General features: G+C 46.6%; 1 protein-coding gene and 1 pseudogene across 7 annotated transcripts in view; both read left to right on the forward strand.

The window, feature by feature from the left end:
* CEP43 (centrosomal protein 43) overlaps window positions 1-9,036 on the forward strand; it is a 28,975-nt gene extending 19,939 nt beyond the window's left edge. For 4 of the 7 annotated variants that reach the window (XM_038526535.1, XM_038526539.1, XM_038526537.1 and 1 more), the window contains 6 exons: window positions 1,191-1,414; window positions 3,426-3,538; window positions 5,268-5,336; window positions 6,610-6,649; window positions 7,475-7,571; window positions 8,612-9,036. In XM_038526535.1, the coding sequence (XP_038382463.1) occupies window positions 1,191-1,414; window positions 3,426-3,538; window positions 5,268-5,336; window positions 6,610-6,649; window positions 7,475-7,571; window positions 8,612-8,686 (618 nt within the window). In that variant the 3' untranslated portion in view covers window positions 8,687-9,036. Of the gene's footprint in view, window positions 1-1,190; window positions 1,415-3,425; window positions 3,539-5,267; window positions 5,337-6,609; window positions 6,650-7,474; window positions 7,603-8,611 lie in introns of all 7 variants that reach the window. The other 3 variants (XM_038526536.1, XM_038526540.1, XM_038526538.1) reach the window with 2 other exon arrangements.
* Window positions 9,037-10,376: 1,340 nt separating this feature from the next.
* LOC119875906 lies at window positions 10,377-15,958 on the forward strand (annotated as a pseudogene).
* Window positions 15,959-17,788: the final 1,830 nt, after the last annotated feature.

The following is a 17,788-nucleotide window of genomic DNA, read 5'->3' on the forward strand; positions in this document are numbered from 1 at the left end:
ATCTATAGCAGCGTTGCACCAAATTGCCATTGTGTTTCTGTCCACCCAGAATGTCATGGCTCCTTTCCTCACATTGGTTCATCAGTGTGCAGTTCTTTTGGGTTCAGAGCAGGTTTTGCCATGTTTGCTTGTATGACCAAGTCACCAAGGAGATAGGATACCCACGTTTGTCACCTTTAAAAAAAAAAAATGCACACCATGCCTCATCTTCCATATCTGCAGAGAAACCAGAACCCACTCCCCACACACCATAGGCTGCTTTGAGGGTGAGGAGGACATAACCTATGGGAAGATGGGAAGGCTCTCCAGAAATGTCAGCTACCTCTGTCGTGACTAGCATGGTTGTTTGTGTTTGCTGTTATTTTTGTTGTTAAAATAAGCCTTCCTAAAGGCAAAAAAAAATCTGACCAAATGTGGACTAGAATGATGAAGTACAGATTAAGGCCAGCTGAAAACGAGGAAGCAGTGTGCTCTTTTGCCAACTTCACCAGATCTGCGAGACAGGCATAAAAATGCTTGAGGATTTTGTACGATTCAAGATGCCCAGAAACATGCATGGTACACATGTCCCTAGGCATGAGAGGAAGTTATCTGAGAGTCTGAACATAGACCAGTGCTTTCTGTAGCAAGTCTACCTTTGGAACAACAATGGTAAAGGTGGCATCTTTCACCTTCACGCGTGTTATATTTGGCACTGGATGGAAAACTGCTATTTTTACTGATGGACCACTTTGTTTTTTAATATTTTGTTCCTTTAGGTGAACTAATCTTACATCTTTACTAGTAATGCCTTCTCCTTTCTGCAGGTTGGAAATTTACTAATTTAAGATAATTTTCAAAGCAGTGATGTACATGTAAGAGGAAATGCAGAAGTTGTTTATAAATGGGAAAGTTTGTTTATAAATGGGATAGGTAAAATTATTTCCATTTAGAAAGGGAGACAAAGAATGGTGTAAACATATGACAGTTGACATTTTCGCCCTCAGAAGTTAACCATGCTGTGAACTAGGGATGAACTGTTAGGTCCTGGGGCTTCCCCACCCCCTTGCAGTAGTGAGACCCCACACGTGCCCTTGCACACCGAGACACAGATTCGCGTATGTTCACATGACATTTTACTATTTAAGATAGCTTATTAATGTTTTATTTCACCAAAGACACCTCTTCTCTTTCCCATTCTCTCGTTCTAGAAGGCCAGCAATGATGCTAGTCAGAGTGATACAAGCATCTCATCAGCAGAACCAAAGAGCAAAAGCAGCCTCCACTTGCTGGCCCATGAAACAAAAATTGGATCTTTCTTAAGTAACAAAAATCTAGATGTCAAAGACAAAGCTGGTCTTTGTCCAGATGGTGATATGGAAGGGGATTCTTTCTTTGATGATCCCATTCCTAAACCAGAGAAAACTTATGGTTGGTGAGTAAACTCTTGTTTTTGGATTTTAAAAAAATGAGCTCCTAAATCTTCTGTAATTACTGAATATGTAAGTCTGATTTTCTCTCCTTAAAGCCTTTATGTTGTAAAACAATTCCAGGTGGCAAAAAACCTGTGTATTAACGATTTCTGTAAGTGTATACTGAGTGCCTGTCATATGCCAGGTACTGTTTCAGGTACAAGATGTAGCAGTTAAAACACAAACACTCCTGCCTCCAGAAGCTTATGCTCTTGTGGACAGAGGCTAAAGAAGTGATCCCAACATGCTGTGTGGGTGGATGCAGTCAGAGTGATAGGGACCAAGCTAAGGGTGGGGGGGTGAGTGTGTGGAGGTATGTGCTGTTCAGTTAGAGCCTCAGGACAGGGACCACCTCGCTTCAAGGGGGTGAGTCAGCCAGGTGGATACCTGAGCTCTCAGAACTCTGGGGAGAGGGAGCAGCACAAGCAGAGGTGGTGACAGGTGTCAGAGATCAGCTAGGGGCAGTTGTGGACACAGACTCTGGAGGGGGATGCAGTGCTTATCCTAGCAGGAGTGTGGCTTTACCCTGAGGGAGCCTGGGAGCCCCGGGATCTGAGAGCAGCAGAGTCACTGGCTCACCTGCCTGCTGAGTCTCCAGCTGGGAAGCTGTCAGGATTATCCAGGTGGAAGATGGTGGCATAGGTGGTAAGAAATAGGTGGTTTGGGAATATCTTTTGAGGTTAGCTCTGAAAGGATATGCTGATGAGTGTTAGAGAATGAAGTGACATCAAGAGAAGTTCAGGGTTTTCAGCTGAATAATTAGATGGTTGAAAACACCACGGACAGGTAAAAAGTGGAGAGCAAGCGTGGGCTGCACAGGTATGCCAGGTGACAGTCTAGAACTCACTTCTGATGTGTCAAGGGTGGGAAGGTTGCTAAGGCAGAGGTCAAGCCCACGGTGGGGAAAGGGTCTAGGAGTTAGGGGAGACATCTTCATTTTCAAGCCTGCTGGAGATGGTCACCTGGGGAGTGGCAGTGTGGAGGTGAGTGAGGTGAGGAGAAGAGGGGAGGGGACTAAGGAGACCCAAGAGAGGTGTCCTTGAAGGAGGAGGCTGGAATGGGTCCCCGAGCTAAGTGCTGAAAGTCAGCCATTGCACGTAGCCCTGTGTAGGTGGGGATAATGGGATTGTGGGGATGCGGGGGACAGGGTATCAAAGATTAGGGTGGGTTCAGGAAAGGATGGCGGGGATTGTAAATGGGGAGCATTTTCCTGGTAAGTGTGTTGTACAGGGGTGTGAAGGAGCAGGGTGTTGAGAAATAATGTGGAATATCCCAGGGTGCATGTCTACAGAGAATAGTCCACTGTTAGGAGAAGGAGTGATATGCTGAGGGGCGGGGGAGAGTTTGGTTCCCACACTGCTGTGCTTAGGTGCACAGGGCAGCACCCAGTGCGGAGGCTGTCTGCTGGAATGAGGGGGCATGTGGGTGCCCTTGTGGGCAGGTGGGTGGGTGTGCCAGGAGTAGCCTGAAGGTTCCTGCCAAGTGGGTGGGGGCAGAGCAGGGCTGGAGAGGAGGCCTCAGGATGTAGGAAGTGGTCGGGAGGGGTTGAGGAGGGTGGGCCGTGGGTGTGGAGGGCGGTGGTGGGGCAGGTAGACACCTGCTTGAAGGGTGGGGAGCGCAGGATGTCGGGGAGGTCAGCTGTGCAGGTCAGGTCACCTCTTGGGCCATCCCTTCCCTGCCTTGCTGCATGCTGGAGGGGGCTTCTGATAAAACTCACACTGAAGAGGACAGAGCAATTTAATTTGTAAGACATCAAACTGTTTTAGAGAGCTGAGCGGATTTCTCACTGTTAAGTTGCCATTTGGATATGCTGATGATAGTGCTCAGCCTGCGTTGCCCTGTAGGAATACTTAATGATTTTGAATCTATGAAATATTTAACCTTTTTCCCAGCACTGTGTGCATATGTGATATGTATATTTTAAGTTGCTTATGTCTTAGTGTGACCTTTAACTGTCCACTTGTTTCTTGTTAGGAGAAGTGAACCTAGTAAGCAAGCAGGAAGCCTTGCATCACTCTCTGATGCGCCCCCTCTGAAAAGTGGACTCAGCTCCCTTGCTGGAGCCCCCTCACTGAAAGACTCTGAAAGTGAGTGCCTGGAAGCCCCCGGTCTCCTTACTGAAGACGCGGACTTTGAGGACTGAGGATGTGTTTTCTCTTAAGTACTAAGAAAGCCCATAATTTTAAAACCACCGACATTTCCTCTTCACTACTTTTTAGTATGGTCACGTTTGCTTCATCATTTTGTATTCTGTTTCTCTGTGCCATCAGAATACTTTCAGGAAATTGGCTTTTTAGCTGCCTTGTATAGTAAATGTAGTATTTTTAAATCATTTTCCTCTTGTTGAACATTTAGATTGATTTGAGTAGAACTTAAATTCAGTTCTTAATAATTTGTTTTATAGATTTTGTGGTACCACAGTAATTGTCATAGGAATGTTAAAATATTCAGTCTTTAGCTATTTGGGTCTAATGTGTCTTTTTTTTTTTCTACCTTGGATATTGGCATCATTTTGTGAATGTGATTTTTAAAATTTATTTATTTTTTCATCATGATAAGTGTCCTCTTTAGTCCCCATCACCTGTTGCTTAAATCCTACATACCAGTGAGATCATACAGTATTTGTCTTTCCTCTGACCTGTTTCACTTAGCATTATACTCTGTAGCTCTATTTACATTGTTGCAGATGGCAAGACTTCATTCTTTGGAATATGAATCTGACGTTTTTACATGTAGCAGGGAGGTGGGTCTTTAGGAAGATACAGGATAGCTACACCACAGTTTATTTCCTGCCTCCCCCCAACACACAGGTGGCAACAAGACCAAAGAAAGCACAGCCATAAACATGTAGATACGTAGGTGAACTTTGTTTACCACAGTAAATATAATCGACCGTGTGTTCAGAGCATAAGTGTGCCTCTTTTGAGAACGTTTTCTAAAAAGCAGATCTTTATTAGGAAACTGTGATGTGATTTTGCATAACTTTGCAATATTTATTAACCTTTTATTTATTTTTTAAAAAGATTTTATTATTCAAAGAGAGAGAGAGAGAGAGGCAGAGACACAAACGCAGGCAGAGGGAGAAGCAGGCTCCATGCAGAGAGCCTGACATGGGGTTCGATCCCAGGTCTCTAGGATCATGTCCTGGGCTGAAGGTGGCGTTAAACTGCTGAGCCACCTGGCCTGCCCTTACTAACCTTTTAATATCACATATTATGGCAGTAGGATTTGCCATAGGACAGGTGAAGGAGGTGATGTGTGGCTGCTTTTAGCTATCTAGCAAACTCATTGTGTGCTTGCTAATGCACGCCCATCAGTTTACCTCTTGTTCTTCTTTCCCCTGGCCTTTGTCACCAACAGTAGGGGTTGAGGATGTCACAATCACGTCACTCTTAACACTGATCAGGGAATAATGATGTGGAAGGGACATTGAGCACTTGGGACTGAAGAAATAAAACCAGTGAGGTCAGTTTGGTCAGTGAAAAAGCAGTTGAATTAAAGCAACGTTGAGAAGTTCAGAGGAAAGTAAAATTGATGAGAGAAATGAACTCATACTGGTGAGGCTCATTATAGACAGTGATATGCTGGTTAGTTGGACTGGAAAGTATTTTATTTTCTAATAAAGACTGGTGTTCGTGTGGTGAACGAGGAGATGCAATGCATGACACCAGCAATCATTCATCAGAGCTTGTACTTCTTTCTTGGTGTTCCATTATGGCATTTTAGTCATAAACTCTATGCTGAAGAAAAATGGTATGATTTTAGAGACTGTTGTATTCTAAAAGTCAATTTAGTGTGAATATTTTTCCTTTACAGGTAAAAGAGGAAACGCAGTGTTGAAAGATCTGAAACTGGTCAATGATAAAATTGGATCGCTCGGGTTAGGTAACTAGATTTCTAATTTTAGTGTTGGTTGCTTGAAGGTGATTATTTTTTAGAATAAAATCTTAACTGAAGTGGCTTAGTCTTAGTGTGCACTTCATGATGAGATGTTTGGGTAGTCTTCATGAACCCAGAGTTACTCCATATGCCACCATAGAGCTTGGGTTGTAGTAGGGAGGATCTCCATGAAACAGGTCCCTCCAAATACCTGGCCTGTTAGCGAGTCAACATGCACTGGTAGGAAAACAGGTCATAGGGTGACTTATCCTGGCCTAGGCATTTTGGAAAGGCCTCACCTAAGAAGTGACTTATCTCCCAAGACCTGATGGGTAAGGGCACTGAGGACAATTTGGGCAAAGGTGGTCTTTTTTTTTTTTTAATTTTTTTGAAGATTTATTTGAGAAAGAGTGCCTAAGGGGAAGGAGAGAATGTCAGGCAGACTCCCCACTGAGCACAGAGCCTGACCTGACTGGGGCTTGATCTCTCGACCCTGAGATCATGATCTGAGCTGAAACCAAGAGTTGGATGCTCAACTGACAACTGACTGAGCCTCCTGATGTGGTCGCCCTCCCCATCCCCACCATCCCCCGCCCCTCAGCGCATATCTTCCCACAGGGGTTGGATGTTTCAGAAGATAGAAACTACACACCTCTTCCTTATTCTCCTGCACTCCTGCCCCTCCCCCCAAGCATGACCTGCCAGCCCTTCTGCTCTCACCTCCCTCCTACCCCCCAGATTGATTATTTTGAGCTTGTACTGGCTTCCTTACTGTTTTCCAAACCACCGCACCTTCCCTATATCTGGGCCTTTGCACATGTCTCTTCTTGGAACCACTTTCCCAATAATTTGTACTTCTGGTACTTTATTTAGGTTTCCACTCAGGGTTCTCTCCACCACTCTAATGGCATCTGGTTTGTCCAGCTCTCAGCTGCCTCCTTTAAAAAAAAAATTATTTATTTGATACAGAGAGTGCACATGTGGAGGACGGGCAGAGGGACTTTATAAATAGTAAACGTACACAGCTTTTGGGTACTTGGAATAAAAAAATTAACTACATTTCATGACACACATTTTATTATTTCCCAGGCAGTTTATTTGGTCCTTTGTTTTCATATTATATATGGTTAATAGTAGTATTTCTGATTCTGGAGACTTCTTTTTAAATGATGCAATATTATTCATTGATGCAGTGTTTCCTGAAAGAAATTTGTGTATATGATCACAGATAAATTGTGGAGCATGTCGGTATAAACATATTTTTTCTTCACCTTACCAGGCACTGGAGAGGAAGATGACTACATTGATGACTTCAACAGGTGAGAAAAGTAGTTGGGCAGTAGGTACATCGTGAATAGTTTCTGACCCAGAGAGGTGTGGCCATTCCATTCATGCTTATTTTAGGGTAGTCGGCGCTCTCATTCATACTGGTTGCAGTTGAAGAGACAAGGATAGTTAGTCCAGAATTATAAATTGGACTTTGAAGCCTATTTTCGTTTTGCACTAGGATGTGAACAAATGTGTTATGTCCAGGAGGCCTGCCTGATAGGCGTGGGTAAAGCAGGGAACCCAAGGAAGTGTCATGGGGTTGCTCCCAGGTGTTAGGTGCTGTGGGCCATGAGGTCCTGGACATCATGGAGGGGCAGCCACACGCAGCTCCTGTTTTGATTCAGATAACGTCTCTTACTATGTTGGTTCAGATAGCCTTTTTACATATGTAACATAACCCATGCATTGTTGGAGAGTTTGGAAATACTTACTATGGATTTGATTAGAACTTTTAAACTAGAGTCTGAGAATTTTACACAATTGACAGGGTTTTTTATCCCCCCAATTGGGAGTTTATGTTTACCTTTTAACAGAATAATTTATTGTTAAACAATTTTTTTGAGAGACGGGCATGATGTGGTAGATGAAATTTTAAAAATCTGTGTTTGCATCTTCCTTGACTTGTGTCCTGGTCACCTTTATGGACACCTTTTTCTTGTCTCTCGAAGTGACTCATCTGTTTGTGTTGCCCTCGCTAGTTACTTAAGGATCAAGTGAGATAATATGTATGAAATCATATTTAATATTGTTTTATTATATTTTATTTAAATGTTTATATTCAATGTTCTTTTTCCTTATTCTTTCTCTCAAACTAGTACCAGCCATCGATCAGAGAAAAGTGAGCTGAGTATTGGTGAAGAGATCGAAGAAGATCTTTCTGTGGAAATTGATGACCTCAATACCAGTGATAAAGTGGGTGTGCGCGTTGCTTGCCGAGTGCCATGTGTGTGTGTCTCACACTTATTTACTGCAGAGCTCTAGCCAGTTTACGCAGATTAGGAGACAGTTGAAGGTTGTGACAGGACAGTTCCTGGCCCAAGTCCTGGAGTCAGAAATGGCCTCCTCAGTGGTATAGTCAGCAGAAGCAAGAGGTCCTGTTTGGAGACGTCAGGGTGGAAATTGGCACAGGTCCAAGGGTGCTGTGATGGCGGAGGTGAAGCCGCATTTCAGCAGGCAGATCAGGGCTGGTGCAGAAGTCCCACAGGGGACGATGCAAGCAGGAGTGCAGGCTGGCTGAACGGTTAGGTGTCCATTCTGGAGATCCATGTTCCACATACTTAGATGTGTGTGAGATGCAGGGTCAGGGAGCACCTCAGGATCTCCTGTGGGCGCCCATACACAGCTGACCCTGTTCCCGTGAGTGCCTCTGGGCTTGTGGGTTGCTACAGCCTAAAGGGAGCGAACCTTCCAGAATGAGGAGGGCTCTCCAAATGCTTGTGACCATCAAGGAATGAGCAGGCAGGGGAAAGCCTTTGAGAGAGGCGTGTTTTACAATGAAAACAGCACATCTGAGGTAGCAGCATCTGGGCACCTATTTTATGTGCTGTGGTTTCTTAGGCAGGCTTTAATCTTCAATCCTTGGTTGGTTTGTGAGATGGAAATGGGAATGCCTGCCTCACTGGATTGTTGGTGAGGGTGAGTGAGAGCTCTTGACACGTTGAGCGGCTTCCAGTAGCCAGCCACTTACCTGTGCGCCTCATGCCACCCTCAGGAGGCCATGGCATGCTGCTATGAAGATACCAGAGGAGCTCGGAGGGATATGTTAGCAGGTTTTTTGTTTTGCTATTAGGTCAGCCTTTTGGTAATTCTCACAGATTTCAAAACAGAAGGTGAATATGAAGCAGTTTGTAGATTATAAGATAATACTTAAATTATAGCAAGTATTTTAAGGATTATTTATAACTCTGCTTGTATTCTAATACCCGTTCTTTTTTTTCTTTTGAACAACAAAGCTTGATGACCTGACACAGGACCTGACTGTGTCCCAGCTCAGTGATGTTGCGGATTATCTGGAAGATGTTGCATAGCCGTGAAGGAAGGAAGTATTCTAATCAACAAAGGACAAAGGACTCTGATCAGTTCCATTTTTTTTTCCCAGACAATCACTCTTTGTTGGAATGTCTGCTCCCTATTGGTGCCTTGTGTTTCAAAAAGACTGCAGATATTTTTAAAAATTAAGTTTTCATTATACTAAACAAAATGCTTCCTACTTGAGCCCATGTATGGAAGATATGATATACTTGATTTGATTTGGCTACACATTTCTCTGTGGAAATTTGATTATCTACAACTCAAATTCATTACAAGGACTGAACCCATGAAAGTATGAGTATTAAGAGCTTACTGAAAAGTGTCAATAAAGCTGTAGGTTACACAACTCTGTGTGTGTGTGTGGCTTTAGCCATCCAGAGTCAAAGCATATTTGATATTAGGTGGTTGTACAAATAGTTGGCAAAGTGACCTGAAGCTTATTACCGAAAGTTAGATTTGATATGTCAGCTTTATTTTGTATTTCCTTCCATCTGGAAGGGTTATTAGACCATTAAGGTTTATATATTAAAATGTGTTCTACTTAGTTTGCTTGTTTTGAAGAAATCTAGAGGTCATTACGACTTCTAATCCATGGAGTTGAGGAGTTGAGGCTGACAACGTTCGTGGTCGCTGCCCCTGTCGTAGAAGAAGCCATTAGCCGTGGGCTGTCTTCGTTATCATTGTAACTTGTGTGTAAAGATGCCTGGAAGCGTATTTAATACCAAAATGCATCTGAAACCATCAAGCAGTGCTTTCATTTCAGATCTGTCCGTCGATCGTATTAAAATTCAAATTGGACTGTAACAGTAGTAGTGGCCTAGGACTGTACCGGGTGTGACGAGCTTTGGACGCTGCACAGTCTCCTCGCCGCCCTTTCCTGACGGAGCCAGCGCTGGACTCAATGCTCCTGCTGTGCTGCTGCCCATGGGGCCGCAACCTTCACTGCGCTGGAAGTGAGGCGTGTGTGTGCCCAGTCACGTAAGGGAAGCTGTGATTGTGTGCTACATTTTGTACTTTTTTATTTGAATTAAATTATGTTTTTTTTTAATTAAAAGTCACCTTTATTAATAAAGAGAGTGATTTCAGTAAATGAGCAGACTTCGTGGTTCATCAAGTGCCAGGTTTTCATTTCATCTCTGCCTCAATGTTACAGAAATCGTTGCTGGGTCCTCATTACGTGAAGGGACGCCATAGCAGATGGTTAAGGTTCTCTAACATGACCATGTGATTGTGTAACATCTAGGTGAACCTGAGCCAGGAGCGCTGAGAGGAAGTAGAACAGAAAGTGGGCCAGGCGAGCCGGGAGCGGCCCTGTGGGTCTGGCCTCGCCTTGTGGCGTGCCACGTTTGTGTGAGTGCACAGCGCCGTGCGATGTGACCCGGTGCTCGTTACGAGTGCGTTTCCCTGGCTGGCCTCTGCAAGCAGTCACTTCCGGTAGCCTGTAGCATGTGCTTCTGTTCTGGGCCCCTGCAATCTACGTCAGCTGGGACTTATTTTTGTGATACCCGATAACAGCTAGATTTCAGTGAAATGGTTTGAAAGGATAGCAGGAGGCGGCTTTTGAAATTTCTGGGTGACTTAGCAGCGTCAGAGATTTGTCGTTCTCCAGTCACGCGGAGAATTTGGCCCTTTAATGAGACCTGGGAGGAGCCACCTCCGTCATCACCGCACACCCCTAGTCGAGTGATGTCAAATAGCTTCGAATCCAGTGACGACAACATCCATTTCCCCACGCGCTCCTCGAGTTAGGTTTCGAATGACTAATATTTTTTGTTCAGAAATACATTTTGACATACTAATCATGAATCACATTTTTATGGTGAAACCTGACTTTCATGGTGGCATTTTTCAAGTGTGAGTGTTTTACTGGTGATGACTCAACATGAATAAAAACCTTTTCTTCTGTTCCTCCACCTGTTGTGACCTGTGGCCGCTGTGGGTCTGGGTCTGGCAGCGGCCACGGGCTCCCCGGCTGGGACCCAGCATGGGCCACGTGCTCCTGAGGCCGCACCTGCCCTTGGAATGTGTGCGTGTGTCCCTCTGTGTCCGTGGGCCCTTCCCCCCAGGGGTGCGTTCTGTTCTCCGAGACCTCCAGCCTCGGAGGCTGCCTGTTTCCTTGCCACCCGGACTCTGTCTCCCTCTCCGTGCTGGAATAGCCTGTTTATGGGCCCTACGCCCCATCGCTCCCTAGGTGTGCCCTTGCCCCTGAGCGCGCCCAGCAGGGATGGCGGGCGTGTGAGCAGCACCTGTTAAGCGTGGGGGGGGGGCATCTAGTAAAGGTGCCCATCTGGGCAGCTTCCTCCTGAGGCCCACGTTCCACACTTTAGGGGATCAGCCGTCCTGATCCTGAGCTTGCAGAGGCCCCAGGCTTCAGGTCCGACAAGTGGGTCCACGGTTCAGTTAAGGCTGTCAATGGGACCAAAGCTAATGGGAATATTCTCCAGAGGAAGCAGGCAGGTGTCCCACCCGTGGCTCAGTGTGGATGCTGGCACAGGGGAGAGCTGCAGAGTGGGACTCACGCAGGGCAGCAAGGAGAGGCAGCTTCGGGAGCACGGGGCACCCCGAGTCACATGCACGTCCTGCTTGGGGTCGGGCTGGCCCGGCTCTGGCCTGCTGGCCGCCCTGCCCTCCTGACACGGACACCGTAGCCAGCCTCCGCCCGAGGAAGGGGCGTGTCGGGGAGACAAGTGCAGAGGCAGCTGGGCAGCTACGTGTGAGACTCGTCCGTGCAGCTTCCAGAGCAAAGGAGCCCTGGCCTGGAAGGACAGTGAACTCCGTGTGACTAAAGGCCTGAGGTGAACAGAGTGGCTTATGTTGGAGGAAACAGCTCGGAGAACAGAATAATTAACCTAACTATCCAGCTTGACCTTCGAGATCACTTTTTTACCTTAAAAGAGACTTTTTTTTTTTCTAAAAGAGACTCTTTGAAAAACTGATTCTTGGGGAGTAAAGTGTTGGGCTGGGTTAAACAGGGAGCCCATATCAGCGCCGGCGCCTCTGGGACGGAGCCCCGGGCTCTGCCCAAGACCCGGCGGTGGGTGCCACCAGTGGCAGTGGGGACAGGAGCCCTGGCGCAGAGCTGGGCACGTCCTGGTGCCATTGGGCGAGCCTTAGTGTAAGGAAAGACTTCCAAGATTTCCTGACGGGGCTGAGCGTGAGCTTGCTGGCCCTGGATGCTGGATGTGATAGAGCCAGGACTACAAAGTTAGGGGGGAGAGTGATTTCTGAGCATAGAATTTCCATCCTATGACAGAGGAACCTTCCTGCTGACCAGGAATGGATCCAGAGCAAGGGACGGCGGGCCTGGAGTGTCACATGTCCTCGGGCTTGTGCTGTGTGCCTGTGGGTCGTGGCTGCTGCTAGCAAGCCTCGCCCTCTCTGTGTGGCAGTGCCCTGGCCATGGCCCTGCCTGCGTGGAACGGGGGCCCTCCCCACACCAGAGCCACCTCCCCGGCGACAGAGGGCCGAGTCCAGGGCGGTTCATGGGCGGATCCACAGACCAGATTGGGAGGAAGAAGCGAGCAGAGCAACACGGGCTCGTACGATGGTCCCTTATTTTGAGTTGTTTTTAGCATTTTATGCAATGTTTGGATTTGACAAAATTATTTGTCCCATTAATGTTCAATTTTCAAGCACTTAGACTTGCAACAAAGGCTGGTTTGGGCTGGCTTTAGAAGTTGCCAGGTATTAGTTATACATTTTAAGCATACTTATTTTCTTTTGAATCCTTGAGGTTTGTAAAACTGAGGGGTAGCTCTCCTGAAACTAAGATTTCTGGTAACTAAGACCCCTTCCCTTTTAGAGTACTCGGCATTTCTCTCGCTGCTCTCTTGGTCCTGTGGTACGTGGTTTCCGATCTTCTCAGTCTTATATTTTAAATTTTGATACAGAGAGTGATGCTCCGTGCCAGCTGCTGAGTCTTGAGCGAGGCCCTGGATGCCACGCGTGTCTTCAGACCCTCACGCAGTCTTGCCTCTGTCTTGGATACACCACTTTGCCCACGTTTCCTTCTCACGCACACCTGGGCAGCACCTGGGCAGTCTCTCAGGCCCTGGTCGGAGAAAGCACGTGTCCTCTGTTCCCTCGGTGCACTTGTCACCCGTTTCCTTTACTCCCTGATCATTGTGGACACATAGCACTGATACTCTAGCAGATGTTTTCCAGAGGTTTGGGGTGCACCTGCACCGCAGGACACCTGGCCCTTGCCTACAGCATGGGGGCCTGGGGAACATCTCTGCCATCTGTGCACTGAGGCTGGGGTGGGCCTGATGCCTGCCCTGCTGGTTAGAAGCCCTGCAAGACAAGGAGGAGCTGGGACCCTCCGAGGAGTAGTGGAGCGTCACCACTACCGGCAGTAGCACCATGATGTGACCTTTGAACTGGGCACCTTGAGACACTGGAGGCTGGGGGGAGGGTATCTGCCCAGGACTGCCAGATGCACGGATCAAGCAGAGGGTACTTGGAGAAGGAAGGGTGTCGCCCAGCAGGGCAGCGTCACACAGGGTGGGCGCAGGGTTGGGGGGCGCAGCCGCAGGGGGCGGGCCTTGGGCTTGCCCTCTGAAGCCACCTTGGTGGGAGCCCTGGATGGTGACCTACTGGGTGGTTACTAGGAGTATTCTCCACCTGCTACGGTGGGTTGGGGGGCTGCTGCATAAAGGAAGTCATGCTCCTAGAGCGGTTAGCCTCGTCGTGGGCTGACACTCACCTGCACTCAGCCTGGGGTCCCAGACCCTGGTTGTACGTGGAAGTGGAGGGAAGGAGACGAAAGAGTGCCTTGGGAGCTCGCTCAGCCTCCGAGGAATCACTGTCCTGCTTCCTTCTCCAGATCTGCCTCCAGAGTGATGATGGGCTGGGAAGCCCACTGGGGAACCCCTTCCTCCTGTCCTGGTGGTGGCCTGAGAACTGGGACTGCGCTGGCCCTGGAGGGGACGCTTGGTGTATCATCGACATGGAATTGCGCGGAGCCCGCGGAGACCCCGGTTAGTGCCCTGACATGCGGGGCAGTTCTGTTTTCATGATTATGAAGTAGCAACTCAGTGCTGCACCGGGGGTGGGCTCCTGCTTCCGCTCCAGGGCCCTCGTGCTGCTGGGCAGCTCTGTGTTGAAATGTCACAAATTATCCTGACATTCATTATAACCGCGTGCTGTTCAGATGGTACCAGAAGTAATCATTCATGAATTAAATTTTGAATGCGAATAATGAATTTGCTCTTGTAGTATTTGATGATCCAGTTAATGAGGGGAGTGCATCATGTAAGTAGATAAAAATATTTAAACATATAGCTGATTTGACACACTTGTATTATTGGTAAAAATAATAAAAAAATAAAATATGCCATTACATTGAGGACATTGATGACAAACTGGGGAATGAAGATAATTAAAGGAGCATTTATATTATTAAAATGTGACTAGTCACTGAGAAAATGTGAAATGCTGTAAATCCTACACTCACAGTGAAGAAGAATATTCCCAAACTTGACAGTTCTAAAACTTAGCTGACATTTTCAAAAATTATATATCAGTAACTGAAAAACCATTTTAATTAATTATTCTAGAGTAAAATTATTTAACTCCATAGATACTTTAAAAAGTTCTGATACGAAGAGATGGTATCAAAAACTATACCATTAAACCAACGTTAGGAAAACATGTTGTGAAGATGCGCCAGGCTCTGTGATCCTTCCCAGCGGCCGCATGATGGGGCTCAAACTGGCGACCAGGTACCCATCCTGGGGTCTGTGTTGTTGGTGAAGAGCCCAAACAATATGAAGCTGGGGGTGTGTATACATATGGTTCCTCTTTCCTCTCTCCAGGAGGGGAGAGTCCTTAGAAGTCCTCATGGCTCCTGGGTTTCAAACCCTTCTGGAAGGTAAGCCCAGACCTCAGGAGAGGGGAGTCCATTTATCCAGTAACTTGTAAGGCCTGTCCTTTGTCCCAGGTCCCAGTAAAATTCTTTCAGAAAACTCTAACCATGCAAACATAAAAAAAATACTTTCTCTACAGCCTCCTGCCTCCTGCCTGCTTGCTGGGCATGACTCACCAAAGAACAAGCGGGCAAGCAGCAAGCCGGAATAGCAGAGACAAAGGTCAGGGCCGGGGAGCAGCAGGGATGCACGTTACAGGCCAGGACGGGCCGTCCCGCAGCTCCACCACCTTGCAGTCATTAACGACTTTCTTGACATGTAATTCACACTCTGGACAATCTACCCATGTCAAGTGTACAATTCAATCGTTTTCAGTAGATTCACAGACTTGTGTCACCACCGCCACAATTTTTTTTTGAAAGAGAACCTTTTATTCCTTTTTTTTTTTTTTTTTTTTTTACACATCATCAACATTTATTGAATCACAGATCAGGAAGGGATGTTGAAGATATCTATTCACCTTAATCTGCAAGTTAGTAACTTTTATCACTTACCCAAGAACCCACAAAACTCCCATTTTAGCACCCTTTCCATTACACAGTGATTCTCAAACTTTAGTATGCCCAACAACCAATCCAGTGATTATTAAAAAGACAGATTTCCTAGCCTCATCTGCAAAGATCATGCTCTAGTAAGATGGGCTAGGGCCAGGACTCACGTTTTTTTAACAAGCACTTTAGGTTATTTTGAAGTGGTCAGAGCTTCAGACCATAATAAGAAAATCACCAAAAAAAAAAAAAAAAAAAAGAGAGAGAGAGAATGCAGTAAGAATATGTAGCCTTGTACACTTAGCACATCATCTGAAATTTTCCATCTGTACTCCCACATTGGGACCTCCAGAAAACAGCTACTCACTGCTACTTGAGGCTAGACGTGGGGAACTTCTCCTGGGGCTCAGAGTGTTGTACACGCAAAACCAGGATTATCGATGTTGTCTATAATGCATCCAACAATGAACTGGTCCGCACCAAGACCCTGGTGAAGAACTGTATCGTGCTCATGACAGCACGCCGTACCGACAGTGGTACGAGTCCCACTATGCACTGCCCCGGACGCAAGAAGGGGGCCAAGCTGACGCCTGAGGAGGAAGAGATTTTAAATAAAAAATGATCAAAGAAAATCCAGAAGAAGTATGATGAAAGGAAAAAGAATGCCAAAATCAGCAGTCTTCTGGAGGAGCAGTTCCAACAGGGCAAGCTTCTTGCATGCATCGCTTCGAGACCAGGCCAGGGCGGCCGGGCAGATGGCTGTGTGCTAGAGGGCAAGGAGCTGGAGTTCTATCTGAGGAAAATCAAAGCCCGGAAAGGCAAATAAATCTTCTGTCTTCGGTCATTTAATAAAGGTGTTTATTGTTAAAAAAAAAACAAAACAAATTTATTGTTAAATAAAAAAATATTTTATATCCAAGATTCCCCATATCTTAAAGGAGATGTATGATGCAGATCTGTTGGAAGAAGAAGTTATCATCAGCTGTTTTTTTTTTTTTTTTTTAAACACAGCTAGCTACTGATTTACAAACTGGAAACAACAGGGTGGCTGAGCTTGTAGTCTAGTTATTGAACATGAGTGGAAAAAAATGGCACCATTACTTCACTTCAAAGATAAGATTCCAAGGAGGAATAGGAGACAAAAGAAAAAAAAATCAGAAGAATTTTCCCAGCTAAGGGAAAACGTCCCCAGTGTTTGGAGAGGCATGAGAGAAAGAAGCAGTCAACATCACCATTGCACCCACCCTTGGCTTTCGCCCCAGAAAGGAAAGCTTCAGAAACATCCCGATGACTTTCCCAAAGACATGGGGTGTCACCTTAAGGCGACCAGGTCTTGGGAAAGCGGTTGTGTGACTTTGAAGACTCCCACTCAGGCCAGGAGAAGGAACCTCTACAAAAAATTAAGAGTCAAGCCTGGATTAGCATTCCTCGGGAGGGACTCGAGATTAGGGCGCAGTCAACCCAGACAGATAATGGTGCTCCCAAGGAATACAAACATTATAAGCCGTATCTGTGATATCTTTTATAATCTTCATCCAATGGTTTGTGGTGTACTCTGGGAAATTCGTTGTTTTTTTGTTTTGTTTTGTTTTTTAAGTTTGTTTCTTAGAGCACCTGATATCACAAGATACAGAAAATTCAACAGTGTCCACTCAGCCCAGTTGGGTGGCCAGTTTTTTAGCCTTTGCTTTTTCCATGGTGGCGATGCGAGCCACCCACTTCGGACCTGGGACGTGGCCTCCCCAGTGGCGGTGGATCTCCTTATATCTGTCATTGTCATTGGTCCTGAGGGCTTCCACCGCTTAGCCAGGCCTCCCTTGTCTTCCGAGTTCACCTGTGTGAAGGCAACCGTGGGGAGGTCCTCCTGTGGACCAGACACCCCAGCCTGGCTTCCCCTTGAGAGTGCAGTGGGGAACCCCATTTTACGACACAGGGCAGGTAGGAGGACAGCCCGCTCAGTGGGATCCACGTCATGTGCGATCACTACCAGCAGGGCCTTCTTGTTTTCCACCAAGGTGGTGACAGTGGATAGCTCGAAGGACAAGGAGCCTCTTAGTGGTGACATCCCCTTTGCCCACAGCTTTCTTCTCAGCCCCAGCCAATGACCTCTGCGTCTTCTCTTTCTTTGCCTCTGGTCTGCATCTGTGGTCCGGCGGAACCAGGTGAGTCACTGTGTGGTGGTCCAAGGCCTGGGCAAACTGGTTAATCGTGGGAGGCACTTTCGAACCTTTAAAGAGAATAGGCCTTTGCCACAGCAGCCGGATGTAGTGGGGCCATTTGACAAGGCAGGTGAGGTCCCTTTGGGCTGGATGTCCTGTCCGATGCCAACATTTTTCTCACACAGGGGATTGACAACCTTCTTGGCCTCCTGCTTTTTCACAACAGCAGGGGCTGGGGCCACCTTCTTCCCCTTTGCCTTCTTCCTTTCTGCGTCCTGGCTTGCTGGAGGAGAGAAACCACAATCAATTTTGAAAGATTACCATCACCCAAAAAGACACCCTGTCCCCATTAGCAGTCCCTCCTCACCCCCTCCCCAGACAACCGCTCCCTGTCTCTATAGAACTGCAGGTCCTGGACATTTCTTATAGATGGAGTTATATAATACGTTATAATCTATCGCCTCTTGTGACTGGCCTCTTTCACTGAGCACCAGGTTTTCACGGTTCCTCCGTGTAAAGGTGTA

Source organism: Canis lupus, chromosome 1 (genome assembly GCF_011100685.1).
Source record: "Canis lupus familiaris isolate Mischka breed German Shepherd chromosome 1, alternate assembly UU_Cfam_GSD_1.0, whole genome shotgun sequence".
Lineage (NCBI taxonomy): Eukaryota > Metazoa > Chordata > Mammalia > Carnivora > Canidae > Canis > Canis lupus.